The sequence below is a fragment of the Chenopodium quinoa genome, unplaced genomic scaffold, assembly GCF_001683475.1.
Source record: "Chenopodium quinoa cultivar QQ74 unplaced genomic scaffold, ASM168347v1, whole genome shotgun sequence".
In the NCBI taxonomy this organism is placed as follows: Eukaryota; Viridiplantae; Streptophyta; class Magnoliopsida; order Caryophyllales; family Amaranthaceae; genus Chenopodium; species Chenopodium quinoa.
This window is the reverse complement of record NW_018744593.1, coordinates 474,711-495,761: the sequence shown is the minus strand read 5'-3', so window position 1 is coordinate 495,761 and position 21,051 is coordinate 474,711. Positions and strand designations below refer to the sequence as shown.

General features: G+C 36.8%; 3 protein-coding genes and 1 long non-coding RNA gene across 5 annotated transcripts; 2 read left to right on the top strand and 2 right to left on the bottom strand.

Moving 5' to 3' along the window:
• Positions 1–932: 932 nt before the first annotated feature.
• LOC110699767 (exosome complex exonuclease RRP44 homolog A-like) lies at positions 933–5,098 on the top strand. The gene is made up of 9 exons (XM_021877284.1): positions 933–936; positions 1,203–1,314; positions 1,587–1,707; positions 1,955–2,014; positions 2,113–2,218; positions 2,322–2,417; positions 3,189–3,270; positions 3,362–3,427; positions 4,796–5,098. Exons 1-9 carry the CDS (start codon positions 933–935, stop codon positions 5,025–5,027), a joined length of 879 nt encoding a protein of 292 aa, XP_021732976.1. The 3' UTR covers positions 5,028–5,098.
• A 192-nt stretch (positions 5,099–5,290) lies between these two features.
• LOC110699575 (nucleolar protein 10-like) lies at positions 5,291–17,633 on the bottom strand. 2 transcript variants are annotated; one of them, XM_021877076.1, is made up of 17 exons: positions 17,270–17,631; positions 16,046–16,322; positions 15,835–15,933; positions 15,438–15,529; positions 15,227–15,327; positions 14,596–14,686; positions 12,215–12,273; positions 12,002–12,122; positions 11,310–11,375; positions 10,681–10,733; positions 10,483–10,591; positions 10,051–10,221; positions 9,748–9,906; positions 8,658–8,750; positions 7,932–8,099; positions 7,552–7,727; positions 6,318–7,435 (listed from the first exon to the last, which is right to left on the bottom strand). In XM_021877076.1, the coding sequence occupies exons 2-17, from the start codon at positions 16,176–16,178 to the stop codon at positions 7,057–7,059; spliced, it is 2,070 nt and encodes a 689-aa protein (XP_021732768.1). In that variant the 5' UTR covers positions 16,179–16,322; positions 17,270–17,631; the 3' UTR covers positions 6,318–7,056. The 2 variants fall into 2 exon arrangements, with proteins under 2 accessions (XP_021732769.1, XP_021732768.1); XM_021877077.1 differs by lacking the exon at positions 7,932–8,099 and having other exon boundaries at positions 5,291–7,435; positions 17,270–17,633.
• Positions 17,634–18,938: 1,305 nt separating this feature from the next.
• On the top strand, positions 18,939–19,457 carry LOC110699766. The gene has a single exon (XM_021877283.1). It carries the CDS (start codon positions 18,939–18,941, stop codon positions 19,455–19,457), a length of 519 nt encoding a protein of 172 aa, XP_021732975.1.
• Positions 19,458–19,575: 118 nt separating this feature from the next.
• Positions 19,576–20,264, bottom strand: LOC110699574. The gene is made up of 2 exons (XR_002506940.1): positions 20,112–20,264; positions 19,576–20,020 (listed from the first exon to the last, which is right to left on the bottom strand). It is a non-coding gene; the product is annotated as an uncharacterized LOC110699574 (long non-coding RNA).
• Between the last annotated feature and the right edge of the window lie 787 nt (positions 20,265–21,051).

Here is a 21,051-nt window from a genome sequence, read left to right as displayed (position 1 = left end):
GTGGCGGAATTCCCACGCATAATAAAAATAAAGGAAAATACAACGTCTTGTACTCCCAAGAAGTTATGGTCAAATGTAAAGTCGCATAACTCTCCCAATACGTTCATACTTGAGGTATATACATTCCAATAGTTTTGATGCGTAATCTCTTTCACTTTACGTTGTTTACATATTTTAGACTTGGTGATGACTCTCAAACCATCATTTAATCAATCACAATAAATCATCCAAGCAATCAAACATACCAATTTAATTATTGAATAATTAGTGACCACATAAACTTTAATGTTGAACTCTTTTTAAACTATCTCGGTGTTAAATAACACTTTATACGCATAATGTGCCACAAATCCTATCCATCGGTGTTTAAAACACCTTAAATGCACTTAGGCACCAAAATCTAAATTAATTCTCGTGTACATAGAAACTTAAATAACTCTTATCCCAATAAAAATTATATGAACCATAATAAAATTTTCTTTTAATATTCCAATCCAAATTAAACATTTAGTTTAATTAAACATGCTCCCAATCATGCCAATAATAAAAGTGTGGTTCATATTCAACATGCGAACATAATTAATTTCAATCATCAATTCACCACAAATAATCCCATACTTCACTAATCAATCACCAACATCAATCCAATCAACAATTCTAACCAACACCTATCATGATACTACCTTGGAATTAATTAAACAAAGCCCAGCACGCTTCTATACACTTAAATAATTACCAAGTATGTGACCGTACCTTGAATATGATCTCAAAATCGTCACGAGTACACGAAATCACTCACTTGAAAATCTCATACAACCCAAAATTAAAAAGAGACATTAATACCTATTCAGCAATATGTACACTCTTTAAATCACTTATAATCCCTCTAAAACAAGCTGGAAATTTAAAATCCCTACTTTTATTCCTAATAAATGGGTAATTAAAAATCCTTTAATAAACATAATTATAACCTTTATATAAAAATTTAAGCTTTATAAAAACATGTAAAATTGCTGTAGTTATATCTTTCTAAGTATTTCTGTCAATGGTACCTTTTTTTGGTGACTGTAATTACTCCCTTAAGTCAAATCTTACTCCCTTAAGCTGACGTGCTACACTGACCTTTCTACTTTTCTAGCTCTAACTCCACTAATATCACCAGTTTGCATTGATGTTTGTTTTCCTTTTCTCTGTTTTAATAGGAATGTATCAAATTCGAGAAGCTAATCAAATGGTCGAGGAGTTTATGCTTGCTGCCAATGTTTCGGTTGCAGAAAAAGTGTTGAAACATTTTCCATTTTGTTCATTATTAAGGTACAGTTATGTCGTAGGAACTGCCTATTTAACAAAGAGTGATAATGGTTGCTGCCAATGTTTCAGAAGTGCTTAAGCAATAAAGTTACCGTATACAATTCTTTTTTTTTTCATAATAATGAAATTGAGTCCAAGAGACTTCAGCTGCATCTGGATTTGAAAGCTACTTTTTTGTTCAATAAGGCCGGTGATTGGTGAAAATACTTTGATATATATCAATTCTTGATGTAACTGATATTCTAGATTTATTTTCACCTGGAATATGCTTGTAGGCGTCACCCTACTCCAACAAAAGAGATGCTTGAGCCTCTTCTACGCACTGCTGCTGCTGTTGGCCTTGATCTGGATGTCTCATCAACAAAGGCACTTGCCGATTCATTAGACCGGGCTGTGGTAAGTTACTTATAGTTGCTTTTCTGAGTTTTCTCTTCCTTCTTCCCTTTATCCCAGACCCTAATGGCCAAAACACAAATAATAACTAATGGAGGAGAAAGGCGGTGCATGTTGCTGACAAGCTTTATTACTGGTTAATTAACTTCAAACAATATGATTTACTTCTGCATGTCCAATGCATATACCTTCCAAATCAAGCAAGGAGGAAAAGAGCTTGTTGCTGACCATCATAGTTTTTGTTTTCCAGGGTAATGATCCTTATTTCAACAAGCTGATTCGGATTCTGGCAACAAGATGCATGTCGCAGGTGAGTACATGGTATTGCTGATATAATGTCTTGCAATGGAGGTTTGATGTCTAACTTGCAAGGTGGTGGCTTTTTTCTTCTCCAATATACAATTTTAGGCAGTATATTTCTGCAGTGGAGATCTCAGCCCTCCAGAGTATCTTCATTATGGTCTTGCTGCACCTTTGTACACTCATTTTACATCTCCTATCCGAAGATATGCAGGTTGGTACATAATTTGGGCCTCTCATAGTTAGTGTACTTAACAGTATCATATTAGTCGATGCTACTAGTTATTTACAAATTCCCATATTTTTTGTTATTGCAGATGTAGTAGTACACAGGCTGCTAGCTGCATCCATAGGGATATCCAAGCTTCCAGAAATTTTCCAGGATAGGCCTCAACTTACTAGTATTGCTGACAGTAAGTATACATTGATATCTATGCTTAATCGTGGAGGATAATATCGTCCAATGCAGATCAAAGTCTTTCTATTGGAGTTGGATGTCTAGGACATAGATGGAGTGGTAAACTGAGAGAAACATATAGTCCTACCGAGGGACAAATAATATGAAACTTGTGATGTTAAAATTTGAAATTTATGTGAAATATCCAGTCCTTGATCACTAATTTTTGTTTTTGCTATAGCTTTGGATTTGAGTATATGGATCGTTGTTGTGTGTTAGTTCTTGTTGCATTAGGAATGGTTGGGCTATTGCTTAGTGCTGTTATGTCATTTCCAGCTTATTCTTTGCTATTATTGTTTATCTCATCAGTGCTGTGTGATTCTCCATTTGACTATATGAACTTTTTGCCACTGTTCTTCTGTACTTTTTTGGAAAAAGATTATTGACCAAATTATTCTACTCCCTCCATCCCATATTATTTGACAGCTCTGGTACACTTCTTGAGGTACCAAATAAAATGGATTAGGGGAGTAATTCTTACCTGTTTTTCATTTATTGTTTCTCTTCCGAAATTCCTAAGCTCGTCTTTGATTTGAATATATTCCTAAACTCCAAGAATAGGCTTTATATAACAAAATTAAATAAGACTTGTTTCTCTCTACAAGACTCCGAGAATAGGCTCCTTATTATCGTTGAATATATTTGCCACTAAGACCTGTCTAGTTAGTTACATGCTTGTGCTCGTTAGTGTCGTTACTAAATGTCGTACCATCTCGATTGCCTTCAGATTTGAACTACCGACATAGAAATGCCCAAATGGCTGGTCGGGCTTCAGTGGAGCTTCATACATTAATATACTTCAGGAAACGGTACATGTCTTCTTCAATCTTCCCTCTGCACCATCTGGGTATATGTTACAGATGTGTATTGATACATTTTAATCTCTTTTACTCTCTGCAGGCCTACAGATACAGAGGCCAGAATAGTGAAGATAAGATCCAATGGATTTATTGTATTTGTGCCCAAGTATGTTTTCTACTCTCCTTATTTTGGCTTCTGGTAATGCTTTCTTACATTTCTTGTTGAATTAGTTGCTTGGAGATCTACTAGACACCAGACCTCTCTACTTTTTCTTTGATAAGAAGATCGTATCTTTCTGTCTTCATGATGTCATGATTCATGTCCAAATACAGTGCAGTAGTTCTAGTAACTTACAGATGCTATTTTAGTCATGCAATTTAGAGTATTAATATTGATAGTACCCTGGAAAAAATGGGCTGATGATACTGGGCCAAGCCGAGGCAAGATATGGCTGCCGTATTTCTAGGCTTTGGGTGGGTCCTGGTCCACATTTTCATTGGATAAGTACTGCTTGGCTTGAAATGATGGGCAAGACGAAGCACACAAAATAACTGAAATTTATCCTAGGACCTAGGCGTTATGCGACCTGACATGAATTGCGATGGGTACATAGACCTGGGTCTTGGGCCACTCTTTTGAACCCCAGGCAAGTGAGCTCGACACAGCCAGGTGCCATCTTTTCCCACAAAATTTGCAAGCTTGTTAGTGCCATATTACACCATTTGATCTGAAGCTCTGTGGATGATGATCTTGACATATGTTATGGGCCTTTGGCAATGTCTGAAGCTAATTGACCTTTTTCCTCATCTGATTTAGGATAAAATGAAATTCTTGGACAGGTGTCACATGCTCTGGCAAGTGAGCAGTTATGTCATATAAAGCTAGACTGCACTGCAGTTCAAGTGGCTAAGTTTGGGTATGCATAGAATGAAATAAGGCGACTACTTTCAAGCTGATGGCCAAAAAAAAAGTGAAATTGAACAGTGAAAATATCAAATTACTACTAAAGATGTTAAACACCTCGAGTCGGTGAATAAGTCTTATTACCTTGATATGCATATTCATGTACAAGCCCTGCATTTTGCATCATATTGTTCTTAACTTCTAGGGTAAGACATTTTGCCCTTGGGTGTGTCATTTGAAGCACCAGACCAGGCCACTAGAAGCTATAAACGATGCCTGCTGATAAATGGGATTGAGACTCCACCTTGCACATCTGTACATGAACACCAGGGAATGGATGATCTGAGATGGACTTTTAGGTGCAACTCATCCAAGTCTCCTAAATGACAGGAAACAGCCAGCCAATATTACAGGAGTTCTTAGTTAATATCTGACTTGTACTAAACTTTGTGCCTGTAAATATTAACAAGCGAGCATGCATTTTTCTTGTTATGTTGACTGGCTGTGAACACTTCATATATCTTCTACTTGCTCTCTCTCTCCCCCGTGTTTTTAGTCTGTATTCCTCTCTCTTTATTCATCCTCCACCCTCTGGATGATGTCTGACATGCTGGTTCGTGATATTTATAGGTATGGTATTGAAGGGCCTGTTTATTTAACTGCAAGAGGTGATAGTGGGAGTGGAGAGTGGATGGTGGACGAGCAGCATCAGCAGGTTAAAAAGGCAGATGGTAGCCTTTGTTACAATGTTCTGCAAATGGTGCGAATTCATATGGAGGTTGTAGAACCCCAGCCTAACAGGCCTAAACTTGAACTGACTCTTACAGAATACCTCAACTTTTTTGTTCGTTGGAATATATAAAAAGCAATTTGTACCATACTATCCTATTCTAGTTCTTTCCATTTAATTTCAAGTGTGGGATTTTATTTTCATTTGTGCTGTTATTATTCACGGTATTTGTCGGAAAAATGTCAGTACAAGCCTTCTATGACCAGCAATTACTGGTAAAATTCATTACTTAGTAGTGCTTTCTGTACACTGGTACTTATATCATTGATACAAGGCACCCAAACAAATCCTATTGACATTTGGTTGGTAGATTTATATAAATACCATCGTATTATTACGTACATAAGAAAGTTCCTATCTTTACTCCAAAAGAAACAATTGCAGTTTTCTGTTATTTGCATAATACTTTGCATGTCACTGTGAAATTGAGGGAGCTACTCTGATTTTTTTTATTTTTTTTTATTTTTATTTGGACAAAGAGAACTACTTAAGAAACAAACAACAAACAAGGCTAATAAAACAAAGCTATTAAAAACCAAAACAAAGCAATGAACGCCACCGAGCTGCGCCAGCCAACCTATGAGCAGCAGCAACCTCCTCCCGGGGAACCTTTTGAATATGGCATATCTGAAACGCAGAAATAATCCTCTGAATTTCTTGATAAATCCAAATGGTAGAAATATCAATAGAATGGTGTCTTCCCAAAACTGCAGGAATGCCACTGCAATCAGTCTTGATTTGCAATTGAGTGATATGACGACGAACAGCATGACACAGACCTAACAAGCAAGCCAGAAGTTCATAATGAAAGGCAGAACTAGTAACACGAGCCCGAGCACCCCCATAAACACTCAACCCGCACCTGCAGTGTTATCACACACTGCAGACGGATCCCCTTTCGAGCAAGAGGAAGAAATACGGAGGCCGAACCCTGGAGGAACACTGCAACTCATGGAAACCAAGCAATCACGAGCTGCTGCACATCTGGCTATCCAACCATCTGCCACCCCAAATACCATCTGCGGGTAATAAAGCTCAGAACGAAATCTCAAATTATTTCTTGTAATCCAAAGCGCCCAAATAAGGCCAAAGACACAATCTAAGAGATGTCAAGCCTTAGAATAAGTGAGAAACAGTCTCCATAGAATAATGGCAAAAACCACAGCAAGGATCAACAGACATGCCCTTCCGATACAACACATCAGTCGTAGGAAGAGAATTATGAAAAATCTTCCAACCGAAAACCTTCCATTTAGGCAAAAGAGGGAGACCCCATAAACGCTTCCACCAACCGGAGGAAGGCAAGAAAACCAATGGCACTGAAGCATATAGATGACCAATAACAAGGGCATAAGCCGATTTTGTAGAAAAAAATTCCAATAAACAAAATCATCAATCTGCTGTCTAGGTCATTCCATAGCCAGAATGAGCCTAGCAATAGACAAAGGGAACAACCTATGATTCTTAGCAGAATCCCACATATTAGTGTGTGGGCTTAGAAGGTTGGACACCTGAGAAGGAAGATCCGACTCATTGATTATCGAGTTAAAGCTAACTTGAGCACCTGGTAGTCTGGTACCCAACAATCACTCAGAATATTAACCCCAACACCAGACCCAACCTTCTATGCTACTCTGATTGTTGATCTCATTTTCAATGTTTCGAAACAATTCATCTCTTGTTGAAATGCATTTTTCTCTTTTGGGATTTAGTAAGTGATCCATTCATATGAAACATAATGTGATGTACAGTCCAAAGTAGTACATGAATTGATTACTGGATTGAGGTAGTCAGATTGTCCATGAACCATGAGAAAAAATAGGTTTCAGCACTGCATTATCTACATTTTAAATTTTTGACTACCTAATCAAAATATTAAGTATTAAAATTAAAATAAATAAAACAAATTAGATTACAGAGAAAAGAAAAAAAAAAAAAAAAAAAAAAACTGGCTATAGATTCTATCTACTCGCATATTTTTTTCATTTGAAGAAAACACTATAATATTAAAGACACAATGAAATAAAAAATACTGTCAGAAATTGCAAGGCAGAAGAAAGAAACAAAATTTTCCACCTTAACGAGTTAAAACTCAATAACCTCAATGTCGACCTCTTCCTCGGCCTCTTCCTCTACCTCCTCCTCTACCTCCTCCTCTACCCCCTCCTCGGCCTCCTCTACCACCTCGGCTCCTCCTCTCATAATTTGTAGGCTTAAGACCTAACGACTGAACACCCCTCTTATTACGTCGTGGATCTTTATTATCTTCATCTTCCTGGTACTTTGCTTTACTTCTAGAAACAAAGGAAATCTCTCGTGACCCTCCTCGTCCTACTTTAACATCACCATGCAAACGAGATGCTCTTTGATCATCATGCAAAGCAGCCACTCTCTCTCCTAAAGGAAGAGCGTCTTCATTAGCAAGTGAGACATTTTCCAAGAACGCTTGTGCATGCCTTTCATCCTTCACTTCATACAATCTGAAGAATATGATAGAGGTTTAACAATTGTAAATAAATAAAATTTTGAAGTTATTTGCTTCTTAATTATCTTTTATTCAACTCGCTGAAATAAATGGGAAAAGAAATTAGCTCACCTAGGAGTCTGCGATTTCTTATCCAGCCTGCCTTCATCATCAGAGGAAGCATCACCTTCACTCATCTCATCCTCCATGATAGGCTCAAAGTGCTCATCCAGCAAAGCAGTCTGCTTCTGGGGAGCTATAGGATGTAATGCCATATATTCCTGGGAATTCTCGTCAATCTCAAATTCCTGGGCAAAGAAAATAGAAAAGAAAAGGTTGTGTTATGAGACGCAGTGAAGCAAATTATACTGTAGCCTTCTTTTAGGCAGTCCTTGAGGTAAAACTAGCCAGAGTTACTGAATGCCAAATGAAAATGCCACAGCAAATAAGCATGTACAAAAACTCAGTGATAAGAAATATAGAATAATGTTAACGGCATAATTAGGCAATACCGGATTCTCAAACAACTCCGCAAATCTATCATCGTTCAGTATGTCACTGTTCAATCCCTTCTTTTTCTTTGAGGATTTCTTTTTATCAGCATCATTTTCAGCTGCTTCTTCATCCTCGAGAAGAGTACGTACGAGATGACGGTTAACCTTTGGCAGCTTCCTCTTAATCTGTGAAAGACAATAGCCACAAGAGAACAAATGATATCAAATAACTATAAGGCAATATTACATCAATATAGCAATGAAATTAAAATTAGGGCCTGTTTTGTTCAGCTTGATTTCAGTACAGTTCAGTTCAGCTCAGGTCCTAATTTCCATCTTTCATAAACAATTCATTTCAGCTCTATTCAGTTCAGTTCAGCCCCAATCAGTTCACTTCAGTTGTTTTCAATAAATCGGAATAGACCCTTAGTTTTCTCCATTTGCAAAATGCATGGCCATGGTGATAATGTCATGACCCCAAGTCCAGCCAGATAAAATAAATTGTACTCCCACATGCCCAATAATTATTTCATATAATAAGTGACAAGTTCTAAAAAATTTCAGAGCAAAATGGAAATGATGTATCAATAGCATTTCATGTATCACATAACAGTTAAAACATAAGAAAAACTGAAAAACACAAGATACCAGCCTCACAACTTGGCCTTGATGCTAAAAGTTTGTTACTTAACTGATGGGAATATATTAAAATAGAAGCAATGTAATTTGAATGACAAAACTGACCGTTATACGTTCACGATGCATGGCCTCCAGCTTCTCCTTCTTACGCTTCTCGATGTAAGCATCATATGCAAATGGATCCGTTATAGACTTTGCCTGCAATTATCACCAAAAAAAAAATTCAATCAGATGTCCATAAAACAAGGGGTATCCAAAATCTATTCCACAGCCAGCACAATCCAAATATAAAGCCAATGTCTATAATACGGTAAACAGGTTCAGATATACACATTGCTTTTTGTTAAAAAGTAAATATTATTCCGTAAATAGGGGGGAGAAACAGCAGAAAATCAATGAAAGACAATAAGCTTGATTCCCCCAATTAGCAGCAGCATTAACAATGCATGCAAAAATACAACACAGGTGACAGCTTAGTTAATCAATCGCCATACGTTCCTCTTACTGTCACAGAATTGTTGCACAAAAATCTTGTCGTGCTTAAGACACATGACTATTCACTTGGGCTACTGCAAAACTTGGCAGAACACCCCCCCCCCACACACACACAAAAAAAAAAAAAAAAAAAAAAAAAAAAAAAAAATCTACAAGTGACCATGTGCTAGTGCACCTCCTTGTCATACGTATTTAACTTCAAGACAGTTCCAGACTACTAATTTCACATAGGTGAACCACATATGTCCTTCCAAATATAGAAAAAAAGTGATCAGACGATCGCTACAATGGTAGCAGTTTCACAAAAGCTACATCTTGCATGTAGGTTACTTGGCATGCTTCGCAACATATTATACACATCAAAAGTTCCCAGTTTATCTTGGTAATACAAGAGTTTTGGAAAATATTATTTTAGAACAAAAAATTGATGCTCGTGGAATTTATGATGTATGAAACAAGTATGTAGCCTGATGTAAAAATATAATATGAATTACAACAAGGCTATGTCCTTTGCTTTTATCCCCCATGAAAGGAAATCCCACAAATTCTAATCAGGAACTCCAACAGATTCGCATACATCAAACAAGGCATTTTGAGTTCACATCAGCACATGTAAGGCTTATGCATAATAAACAGGTAGAACGGTAGAGCCCAACAAAGCCAAAAACAGAATACAATGGCAACATATTAGACCATCTACCTTCTTATATAGCCGATAATCAATGAAGTACCCATGCATATAAGCTCTGAGAAGGTTAGTTCCGATTAAATTGGTCAGGTTAAGTCTCTCAAGTTCTTCTTTAGTTAAGAACTTGTAATCATCGTATATACTTGTCTGAGCATTCTCTTCCAGCTCTTCCTGAAAAGACCAAGGCAAAATGTGGTAAGGTACTACAGCAGAGTATTAGGAACACCACAAGACAACTCAAGATATATTCAATTAATTCAAATCTCAGAAACAGAAATCATCGCACAGTATAAAAGGACTAGACTAAGTACTTACAGTCAAGTTTTCCAAATATGAGCACCACTTGGGGGCAGGCCCAAGAGCAGGAATGAAGTAAGAGGGTATATGAGTTGAATCTAGAGCCAATAACATTAGCCCAGTTTCACGAATCACACATATATCATTAATTGCACCACCTGTTGGTTCGATACTGGTCATCCCTACACCCTGCAATTAAAGAAACATCTTATTAAGAGCTATAAACAGCTTAAGCAAAAGCTGATACAAAATTTGAGATACAATTGAAGGTCAAAGCTTCCATTTGTCAAGCAACAAGCTTAACTTCAGCTCTATAGTCAAGCTTAATTTTGAGGCTACCTATTCCAGCAAATCTCAGCTTTCTGACAGGCAGCTTGCCTTCTTCTAATTTAGAGCACGCAGAAGAATAAAGGGAGACAACATGTATTAAGTAAGGTAAAAGAAGCTCACCGTCTCAGGATCCCAAATTCTGACGATATGATTATCTGTGCTAATTATCTTAGGATGTTCTGAATTTAAAGTCCGATGCCACTTGATATCCAAAATTGGGCTTCCATACCTATTACACAGGACGACAAAACATCAGAAGGAATTTTCACCTTTCCCATTAAAAATCAATAAGCAACACCGTGAAAATTGCATGCTTACATGTGATCCTTAACTCGAATAGGATGGGAAGATCGTAAATCGTAGATCAGTACCTGTAGCACAGAATAACACATATTGATTGATCATATCGTCAAACACTTACAACAAAACTGACACATATCTCAGAACAAACAACATATGTAATTCACTTTTGACTTGTTATGTAATTCACACAAATGTACTTTACAGTTTACACAGATGTATTTAAGATTTTAATGTAATTCACATTTGACTTGTTATCAGAAATGACAGCTTTTCAATATATATTACTAGTTTTTTAGGATGCTAATGAATTAAGGCTTGTTTTTAACGCAACCAAGATCATGTAGGAAGTAACTTAGGTGCGAAAATAGTTACTCCAACGTGAATTTGGCTCTAGTTGAACAGTTGCAACAAACCTGATGAAAAAGCCTATTGTCCAAGGCTTCTACCGTTGTGGTCTAACCGTCCAAGAAATTTAAAGATAAAAACATCCACAATTACACATTACCTTTCATACTGATCTTGCACGATGCAAATATCCCAGCTAACCATATCCAAACAAATCAGAAATTCTAATCTAAAGGTATGCTAATTGAATTGCTCAGGGGAACAAAATTATAAAGCTGCTAAGAAAATTCATAGCTTACCTTTCCCTCACTGCTTCCTACAGCCATTTGAAAGCCTCCTTCATCATCAAACTCAATAGCAGTTACCTGCAAGTGATGCAGCAAATAGGTTGGCGGATATTCCAAACAATTGAGGTCCTAATCTAGTCAACTTACTGATTGAGATAAGAAACTGATCAAAACTGAATTCTGTATATTTAATTGATTTACTAACTAAACCGATTTTTAATATATTCAATTTATTTTATTAAAAATAGGAAAAAGATGAACAAACCCAATGATAAAACTACATAACACAAAGAGAATAATAAATTCCATATAGTTCATCACTGACATTTCTACAGCTGAGGTTTACTAAAAACAAATTTTGACAGCCAAGTACATTATCGTAAAGAGGAAGGTCCTTTTCATAAACAGTTCAATTTTGAGCATTAAGCGCAGAAAATTAGATTTTGCTGCATGTACAAGCTAAAGGCATTCACATTACATCAATCAATCAATCAAAGCCTTAATCCCATAAGTGGGGTCGGCTAACATGAACCAAATTGATTATTCCGTGTAGTCATCGACATAAAAAGGCATTGACATTACATCTAGCAAATTAATGAATGCCAAATAGTTTAGGTTGAATTAGGGATCAAATCTCGTCTACGTCATTTGCCCTTTGTTGCTCTATGTCCACCAAAAAAAAATTTGCCAATAAAAAATAGTACCTGACCATCGTCCTCAGCAGCAGCGACAGCATTAATTCTACCAACAGATGATCTTGCTCTCATATCAAAGCATTCAACAGCCCCATCCTCACCACCACAAGCAACTAATCCATGACAATTGCTGATCCAAAAAGAAAATTTACAGATCTCAGAACAAAGAATTATTTGAGCAAGATGAACCAAAGACTAATAAATTACAGATAGAATCATTACCTTCTAGACACTACATTTAATCCAGGAGATTGAGTAGTAAGAGGGGCAAGAAACCGACCCTATATGGAGGAGTCACATGTAGTGTTAAAAATGTGGTTATCTGCTCAACAGATAGCAAACTAGGCCTGACATCTGAAGCAATATAGAAAAATATCTGAAGGAAAACTTTTTAAATTAGCAAGCATCCATTTCCAGGTACAAAATTCAAATCAATACTCCAGTTGCTAGTGCTCTAACCAGGATAACAAGTCCTGTTCTACCTCTGCTCATTTCAAAAACCAAAGAGAGGTATACTTGGATACATAAACATACAAAATTGAGAAATAATCTCAGGAGAGTAAAGAATAGTCTTTAATTTAAATTGGAATTGCGGAAAAATAAGCCGAAATTTTATCTCAATCGGACAAAAAAGAGCAATTTCATTACCCAACAAAGAAAAAAAATTACAGATTTGTTTTTAACAAAAGCATGGACAGTCATATCCTCTACATACAATAAACTTACTAAACACATAAAGAGAGAGCCCGATGTTACTTGAGGTTTTTTTTTTAATAGATAACAAAGAAAAATATTAAGACCAAGAGGCCAACACCAATCAACACGAAGATTATTGCAGGAGAAAAGTATACAGAAAGATAAAACAAAACTTGGTGGTTATAAGAATGCCAAAGATTGCAAAACGTCAATCTTCTTCAGGCTAATCTACTAAACAATAAACTTGAAAAATACAAGATCTGCCCAAGTTCCCTATAACTGCCAGAGTTGTTTAAAAGTATCCAAAATTCAAACTGATATTCCATAACATGATACCTGAATTGAAATTTAAATTTCGGAATGGGTTCCAGACTAAAGATATATTACTTCCACCGTTTTTTATTAGATGCATCACTTTCTAAAAGGGGGTACTAAATGCAGGGACAACTTTACCTGAATGCAGAATAAGGTAATTTTTAAAAAAAGCATATATTCCAATTTTGCCCTTGTTTTAATTTAATCCTTTTTCACTCCTAACTATATAATCATCCCTACCGTTTAATTTACAACCATATTCTAACGTATTCAACCTTTCATCCTATTTAATATCCAATACTATACAAATTCATGGACAATAATGAAGTGCACTACAACAATTTTTTGAGGTATGAAAATTATGTGCTGTAATTTTTTTTCCCGCAAAATCTATCTTTGGCAAAACTAGAATTTTACGCATAGAAAAGGAAGTGTAAGACATACTCCCAACGTTCCAATTTAGTTTTCCTACTTTCCTTTTAAGTCCATCCCAAACCTATTCCTATCTTTGGCAAGGGCCTACAATTATTGTAGTACTTCTCCCCTCTACCCTTGGCCCACCAGTTATCTCTCGTCACATACTTCGAATAAATTTATACCCCACTATCTCCCATCACATCTAGTTTTATACTAGAAAGAATAATTGATAATCAAACACCTCCTAACAATATGTACTTTGATAAGTAGGCATACTAAATTGGAATGTAGGGAGTATATATATCAAATACAAGAATCCAGTACGCAAGTATATGAACTTTCTGGTATTGGATGTTAGTATTCATTCAACATATACAGTTATACACAACTCTGCTTAAGAGCAAGATAGGTAGATCAGCTAGTTAAGAAAAGCTAACCTTTCTATACTAGATAGATTGTTTTTCTAAAGCATCATCAGCTTTCCAATTACAAAAATAATTTCATCATTTAGGGAATGTAATGGTCACTTGGTCATATACTCATTGTGCTCAAGCATTCTTCATCCACAAACTTAAGCAATACCCTAACTTCCTCTCTAAATGGTTTACATGAAGCTCTGAAAAGTGGCACACAAGCCCTGCCCCGTAAAATTCCTAAATAATATAACTTACTATAAAGCATAAGTAAAGTGATATGGTCAGGTATTCATGCGATTATTTTGAAAGAAGGAACCATGAACCAATCATTGGAAGAAGCTTGTGTGGCTGATTATTCAACAAGCAGTCTAGTAGATACTAAGCTAAGGGTGAAAAACAAATACGAAAACAAACCAAAAAAAAATGCATTGACAGAAAAAGTAAATGTAGTTCAAATGTGGTCCTACCATACATCCATTTCATCTATTAATCTTTCATGCCTCTGTAATTAATCATCTTATTCGAGTCTAGACCATAAACCCAGTCTCTGAGAGAAACTTTGCAATCTATGGTCACCAGTTGTTTGGGTGATATTGATGGTAGGAAATGCAATCCATATAAGGGATTCTCCTCATTACAGATAATGGCAAATGCGAAAGTACATTTTAAACACCAGCTACAGTAATAATTGACACTGAAATTACAATGAAGCAAGGCAGCCTGTCAACCACATATCAATTAGGGGTAATCAGGGCAAACCTGCGATAAATTTATTCTGTAAAGATCTGTTGAGGAGGCAGCACAGAGCAAATCGCAAGACCATGAATCATATGCCATATCCCTTCCCATCCTATTCATAAGACGCAATAAAGTTTAGCTATATCCAACAATAAACATATTAACATATGAAAGCCAATGGAAACTCAATGATCAAGTAACTGCAATTTGTTTTCACATGTGTAGTTAAAATGATAATGAAAGAAAATGAGACATTCAGGTGATGTTCCTTCATAGAACTTCAAATGGTGATAAAAAGATGAAGGCTTAATTAATGTGAAAGTTCCTCCAACTTCTTTTCTCGGGAGAGAGCTAGCGGATGTGAATTTATCAATAAAAGGTCGAACAGCATTAACAGAATGCAAATCGGCAAAAACCCAAATTATTGCACCTCAGTTAAGTAGTTAACAGAATGGAAACTCCAGCTGACTTTGCCCGTTAGAAACCATAAGTCAGCAATGTAATTGATATTTGATTATTTTTAATATTATTCCCTCGCATTAAGACTTGTTTCTTTTCATGTACCATGCCAATAGTACCGAAAGTACCAAAATATGATTTTATGAGTTCATTCAACAAAAAAGATACATGCAATTAGTAAGAGGTAGCTTACCTAGGAATCCTCACTTTATAATGACTTCCATATTTAGCATGTAGACAGATAGAGCGATCAGCACACATAAATGCAATCTTAGAGTAATCATCAGACAGCACCTGTTTCGTTTCAGCCACGAATATCATCCCAAGTATAATTTATTACAGTGGTGTTCATATTCATATTCGATAAGCTAAATCAATATGCAAATGAAGCAATGGAAAAGTACCTCGAAATCAACAATTTCAGAAACCAAATGTCTTTCAAACTTCAAGGACAGTTCCCTTAACTCATACACCTTAACTTGGGGAGGGTAAATACCTATAATTGATTTTCAACAACATTAATAAATTGAATCAATAACAACAAAAGCCTTAGTCCCGATATGATTTTGTGTCCGCTAAAATTAATTAATTCGATCAACAACAACAAAGAGATAGTCTCAAAATTGAATCAATAACAACAAAAGCCTTAGTCCCGATATGATTTTGTGTCCGCTAAAATTAATTAATTCGATCAACAACAACAAAGAGATAGTCTCAAAATAATTTGGGGTCAGCTAACATTAATTAATTCGATCAACCACGAAAATTCCATTCCAGTAATGCAATTCCTAGATGACCTACCTGAAGCAAGAAGAAATTCTCCATCAGGTGTGGCCTTGATTTTGGTGGTGGCGGTTTCGAAGTTCAAGTCCTGAATCAACTCTACTCTTTGCGAATACTCTGAACAACAAATTTTGCAAATTTAATTAATACAACAAACATATTCATCAACAATTCAAATAATAATAACATAAATTATGCAAATTTCACAAAATTAAGATTGAAGAGGTACCAGTGTCTTTGCGGAGAGCACGCTGTTTCTTGGGGTTAAGCCAGGTTGCAAGAGAACGTTGATGGCCAGTTAAAGAATAGACTTTGACGCCATTGATGGAGGTTGATTTGAGTGTACCTCCATGGTAAGCCATTCTATTGGTGTTCTTCTTCTGGGGACTTTTGTCAAGTAAAGGGTTTAACTTGATTTTAATTTTAGGGTTTTGCAGAGAAGAGGATGCTGAATACCTATGTTGCACGGATACCGACACGGACACGGACACGGGAAAACGGCAATCCTGAAATAGGGGACACGGGTACAGCGTATATCAAGGCATATAATACATCAAAAAAACGAGAATTTGACAACCTATTCAATAAAACACTAAATAATTAGCCTCAAAACACACAATTTTGTTTAAACAAGTAAATAAACAAAGTGTACGAACATAATCTCATACATATCAAGAAACCATCCAACCAAATACATGTCTTGATAATAGTTTTACAAATCATAAATAAAATAAACATAAGTACTAATAGTTTCATTCTTCACCATCACCAAGTACATCATCAAAAATCATATTTTCCATCTCGGGTTCATCAAGTGAGAGCCCAGCCATCTCGGGTTCATATTTTCCAAAAGTTACATTTCCAATTATAATTTCCTCCACCACCCGTTATTTTATCACCCTTAACAACAAATTTCCACAAAGGGTAGGGGTCTTTCATAGACTCAGATGAATTACTACTACCACTGACATTGCATGAAGCAGAGGAACTAGAAGACATTCCTGACAATTTCAACAAGACAACAATACAATTTCAGCAAGACAACAATACAATTTCAGTTTTTCATGCTTATATCAAATGCATTAAAGTTTAATTAAACAAGTCCAACAAGTCCAGCAACTAGCCAACTATACAGTATACATTAAAGTATCAAAAATCAAATTTTCAGTTCTTCATTTCCAAATTAAATTACAGTATACAGGATGTATACATGAAGGATCAATTATGTACACTTGTTCCTGATTCTAATCATATTAAAGTTAAATTAATTGAATGTATACATGAAGGAGCAATTGAATTTCAGAAAATTAATTGAATGTATACATGAAGGAGCAATTGAATTTCAGAAAATTAATTGAATGTATACATGAAGGAGCAATCGAAAATCAGAAAATTAATTGAATTTAAAAAAAAAAAAAAAAAAAAAACAAAGTAGAGAACCTCAGAACCATACCTGGTGGCTGACGCGCGACGGACGACAGGCGACAGACGACAGTGAGCTGGAGACTGGTGGCCTGGTGGGTGGTGGCTGAGGACGAACAGCGGTGAGAGAAGGCTAGCAGCCTAGCACGAGCAGCAGGTGACAGGCCTAAACAGCAACGAACGGTGACTCGGTGAGAGACGCTGCTAGCAGATCTGAGACAGACGCTTGAATGTGACAGCGGTGGTGAGACCGACGGCCGGCGGTGACGACTGACGGGCGACGGCGACGAGCTACAGAGTACTTAGGGTATGAGTCAGTGAGAGAATGAGAGGATTGAGAGTTTGAGACTTTGGGAAGTTGGGAGAGGCAGAGCACGAGTCAGTGAGGGTATTGTATTTGGCGTGTCCAATACAAAACGGGCCGTGTCTTGGGGGTGACACGGTCCGTGTCCAAGTATCAAAATTTAAAAAAAAAAACGACACGGTTTTCTGTGTGTGTCGGACACGTGTCGCCCCGTGTCCGTGTCCGACACGCGTGTCGACTCGGACTCTCTTGTCAGGTGGCGTGTCTGTGCATCACAGCTGAATAATCAAGTTGGGAAAGAAAGGCCGAAGGCGAGGTTTTTGCTTCTTGTTGCGGAGTCGCAAAAGAATGTGCATGGGTCGCCCAAGCCCGTGTGAAATGCTACCGGGTTCTGCTTAAATTTTTTATTTTTGGGACGGGATTGTGCCTAAATAAAGTCCTAAGAAATTCATAATACTATGTATGTCATGCTTGTGTTGATCTTTTAAACCTAGTTTATACGCGGCATGATACCTTGACCCATGTGTTTGTGCTTAAATTAATAAAATAAACAAAGCGATAGTCCACTATGTAAACGTCATGCCAAATTTTGAATTGATATTTACGAACAACCCATGGTTGACCTTGCATTGTCCTTTGTGTCGTGTTGGGCTAAGTGAGCTTGTACCGAATTAGGACATTTATGTGTCTTCATGCCGACTCATGCTCAATTGTAGTTACAAATGCATGCCCTTATGACTTATCATCGTCAAAAGTGTTTTTATTTTAACTTTTTTATGAGACGATTACCTTTTGGCTAAATTAGAAAAAAACACCTGTTAAAAGACCTAATTTTGTTTTTAACACCTTAAGATTTCGAAGTTTAATTATAACACCTGTTAAAAAATAAAAATTTTGCTTTCACCACCTAAATTGGAACAACGTTAGAGGATCTGTTAGCTGGGCCCACAATAACGGCTATTTTTTCCAAACTGCTTTATATAGTTACGACATCCTTCACTAATGTAGAATTGTTGAGCTGATTACACAAAATTGCTTCACATTTTGCGAATTCTGACTAACAAATTGGCGAAATTGTTTGATTTTACCATCATTGTTTGGGGGACGTAGATATCAAATCAGGTAATTGCGTCAATAGCACTTTAGAAACCCTAATTTATCTTTCAAAAATAAGGCGTAAATTAATCTATATGTTGTTGACTTAAATGCATAATTCAGGTCGTATCTGGCAATAGTCATGTAATTCGTAAATAGTTAGGGTTCATTGTGTGTTAATTGTGCTGTAATTTGCGAGAAAATGAAATTAGGGTTCATTGTAGAAATAATTTGGGGGTTTTGATTTGTAGGAGTGACTGTTTAATTCCCTTGGTTCAATTGTATTTTTTTCATAGTACGAATGGTTTTGCTTATTATGGATGGCAAATTGGTGCAGGAAATGTCTTCTACAAGTTTCTCACCTTCAAAGGAGAAGAAGTGCAAATGTGGTGTTCCCTTTGCAAAGCTTACCAGTTGGACAAGGGAGAACCCTGGTCGTAAGTTCAGAACATGCAAGTTCTACGATCCTGTAACTGAGAGCAGAGGTTGTAAAGCATTTGAATGGGTGGATGAACAAGATGGGACAGCCTGGCAAACAGAGGTGATCAACAATTTGTTGCTAGATAAGAAACTGTTGAAGGGGGAAATTAGTGATTACAAGAGGGAAGTTGATGATCTTGGTGGACAGTTGAGGTGCTTGCTGAATGAAGTGGACAGGCTGAAAATGAAATGCAAGGCTTTAAACTCTGACAGGAACAAGATGAACAGAGAGATGCATGGAAGGAATGCTAGATCAGATCACTCTGTTCTTAGTCTTGCTGTTGGGATTAGTTTGGTCATATTAGTGATCCTTCTTATTAGGGGGTTTGTAATGCATTAAGTATAACTTGTAATGCTAGTAATTGCATGAAACAGTAATATGGTAATGTAATGATTTATAAGTGGCAGTGAACCACTATTGCAAGCAAACTAATATACACAATTATGAAAGCAAAGAATTAAGTAAGTACCTAAGTAGTTGATATTGCATTTAAGTTGTTGATCAAATTTGTTGTTGCAGTGCCTAACAAAATTGGCTGGTAAAGCCTTAAAGCAAAGTATTAATTTAACAAAACAGGATCCTTGTCCTATACCCAAAAGTAAAGCTACAAATATTGCAACTGATTGTTCAGAAAATACAACCAACAACTAAAGTTCAGAAAAACAATTCAAACATCATTGTGTCAGCCCTCCTTGTCTGGAAGTCAGCAGCTTAGCCCTCCTTGTCTGCACTCCAGTAGCATTGGGTTCAGGTTGGCTGGAAGAGGGGGTGGTGTGATGCTTGGCTTGTGGCTGCCCTTGTTGACTGTGTGAACCTTTCCTCTTACTCAATGGTTCACAGCCAGGTTGCTCTTGGGGAAAAGTCCTATTCCCAATGCTGTTTGGACCAGCCCCTATTGCACTCTGTTTATTAAACACAAATACCAATAAACAAGTATCAACATCCAATTTCATCACAAATTTTAAAAGAAAAGTTACAAATCCAACAGCATACCTTCTTAGCAGCTTTGATCTCCCTCTTCTTCCTTTGCTCAACTACCCAAGGTGAATTTAAAGGAGGCCTTCCTGCAGTTCTCTGCTCAGTTGGTTCAGGTTCATGTGGGCCCTTGCAAGTCTTGGGATAGTGGCCAAATCCACCACAAATCCTACACTGCCCTCACTACTATCCTTTAAAATCAATCCTTTGCCTACAGATTTTTTTTTTCCCTTTCCCTTATCCAACACCTTCACACTGCCAGAACCCCTTTCAAGCTTAGCTTTACCCTTTTGTTTCCCCTTACTCAACAACTTCCCTTTACCAGGAACCCCCTTAATCTCAACAGAAACCCCTTCAACCCTTTCTATCCCCTGTCTAGATCTAGGTTTAGGAGATTCTTCACCCTCCCTCACCTTAGGCTCATTTTTGTTAATTCTTGGGCTCTTCCTAACTACAGTAGGCTTACCTGAACTTTTCTTCCCCTTTCTCTCAGCCTTTACTGGAGTGGACTGGGCCTGGATCTCATGTATGGGCCTTAATGTTTCATTAGCAGTCACAAATACTTCAACATACCCTTCCCCATTCACTGTCTCCAGCAGCCCCTTCACTTCCTCTTCATTTACTAACTCCCTTCTCCCTGTGTTAAAGGTCCTACCTCTTTCTTTATACCAAAGTCTGTAGTTAGGTGGGACATGGACATTAAAGTTCACAAACCCATGCACAGCAGCTACCCTCAAATAATGCAAATCTATCTTATCCACTACCACATCCCTCCTCCAATAACATAACCCACCACACCAACAAAGCAAATGCTTTGATTTTGACACTTGTTTAGTAACAAAAGCACCCCCTACTCTAAATACTATATCAATTAATCCATCTTCGTTGTCGGCCATTTTTCTACCTAATAAACAAATGCAAAGCAAATCAATAAAACCCAACATAGCTAACCCCATTA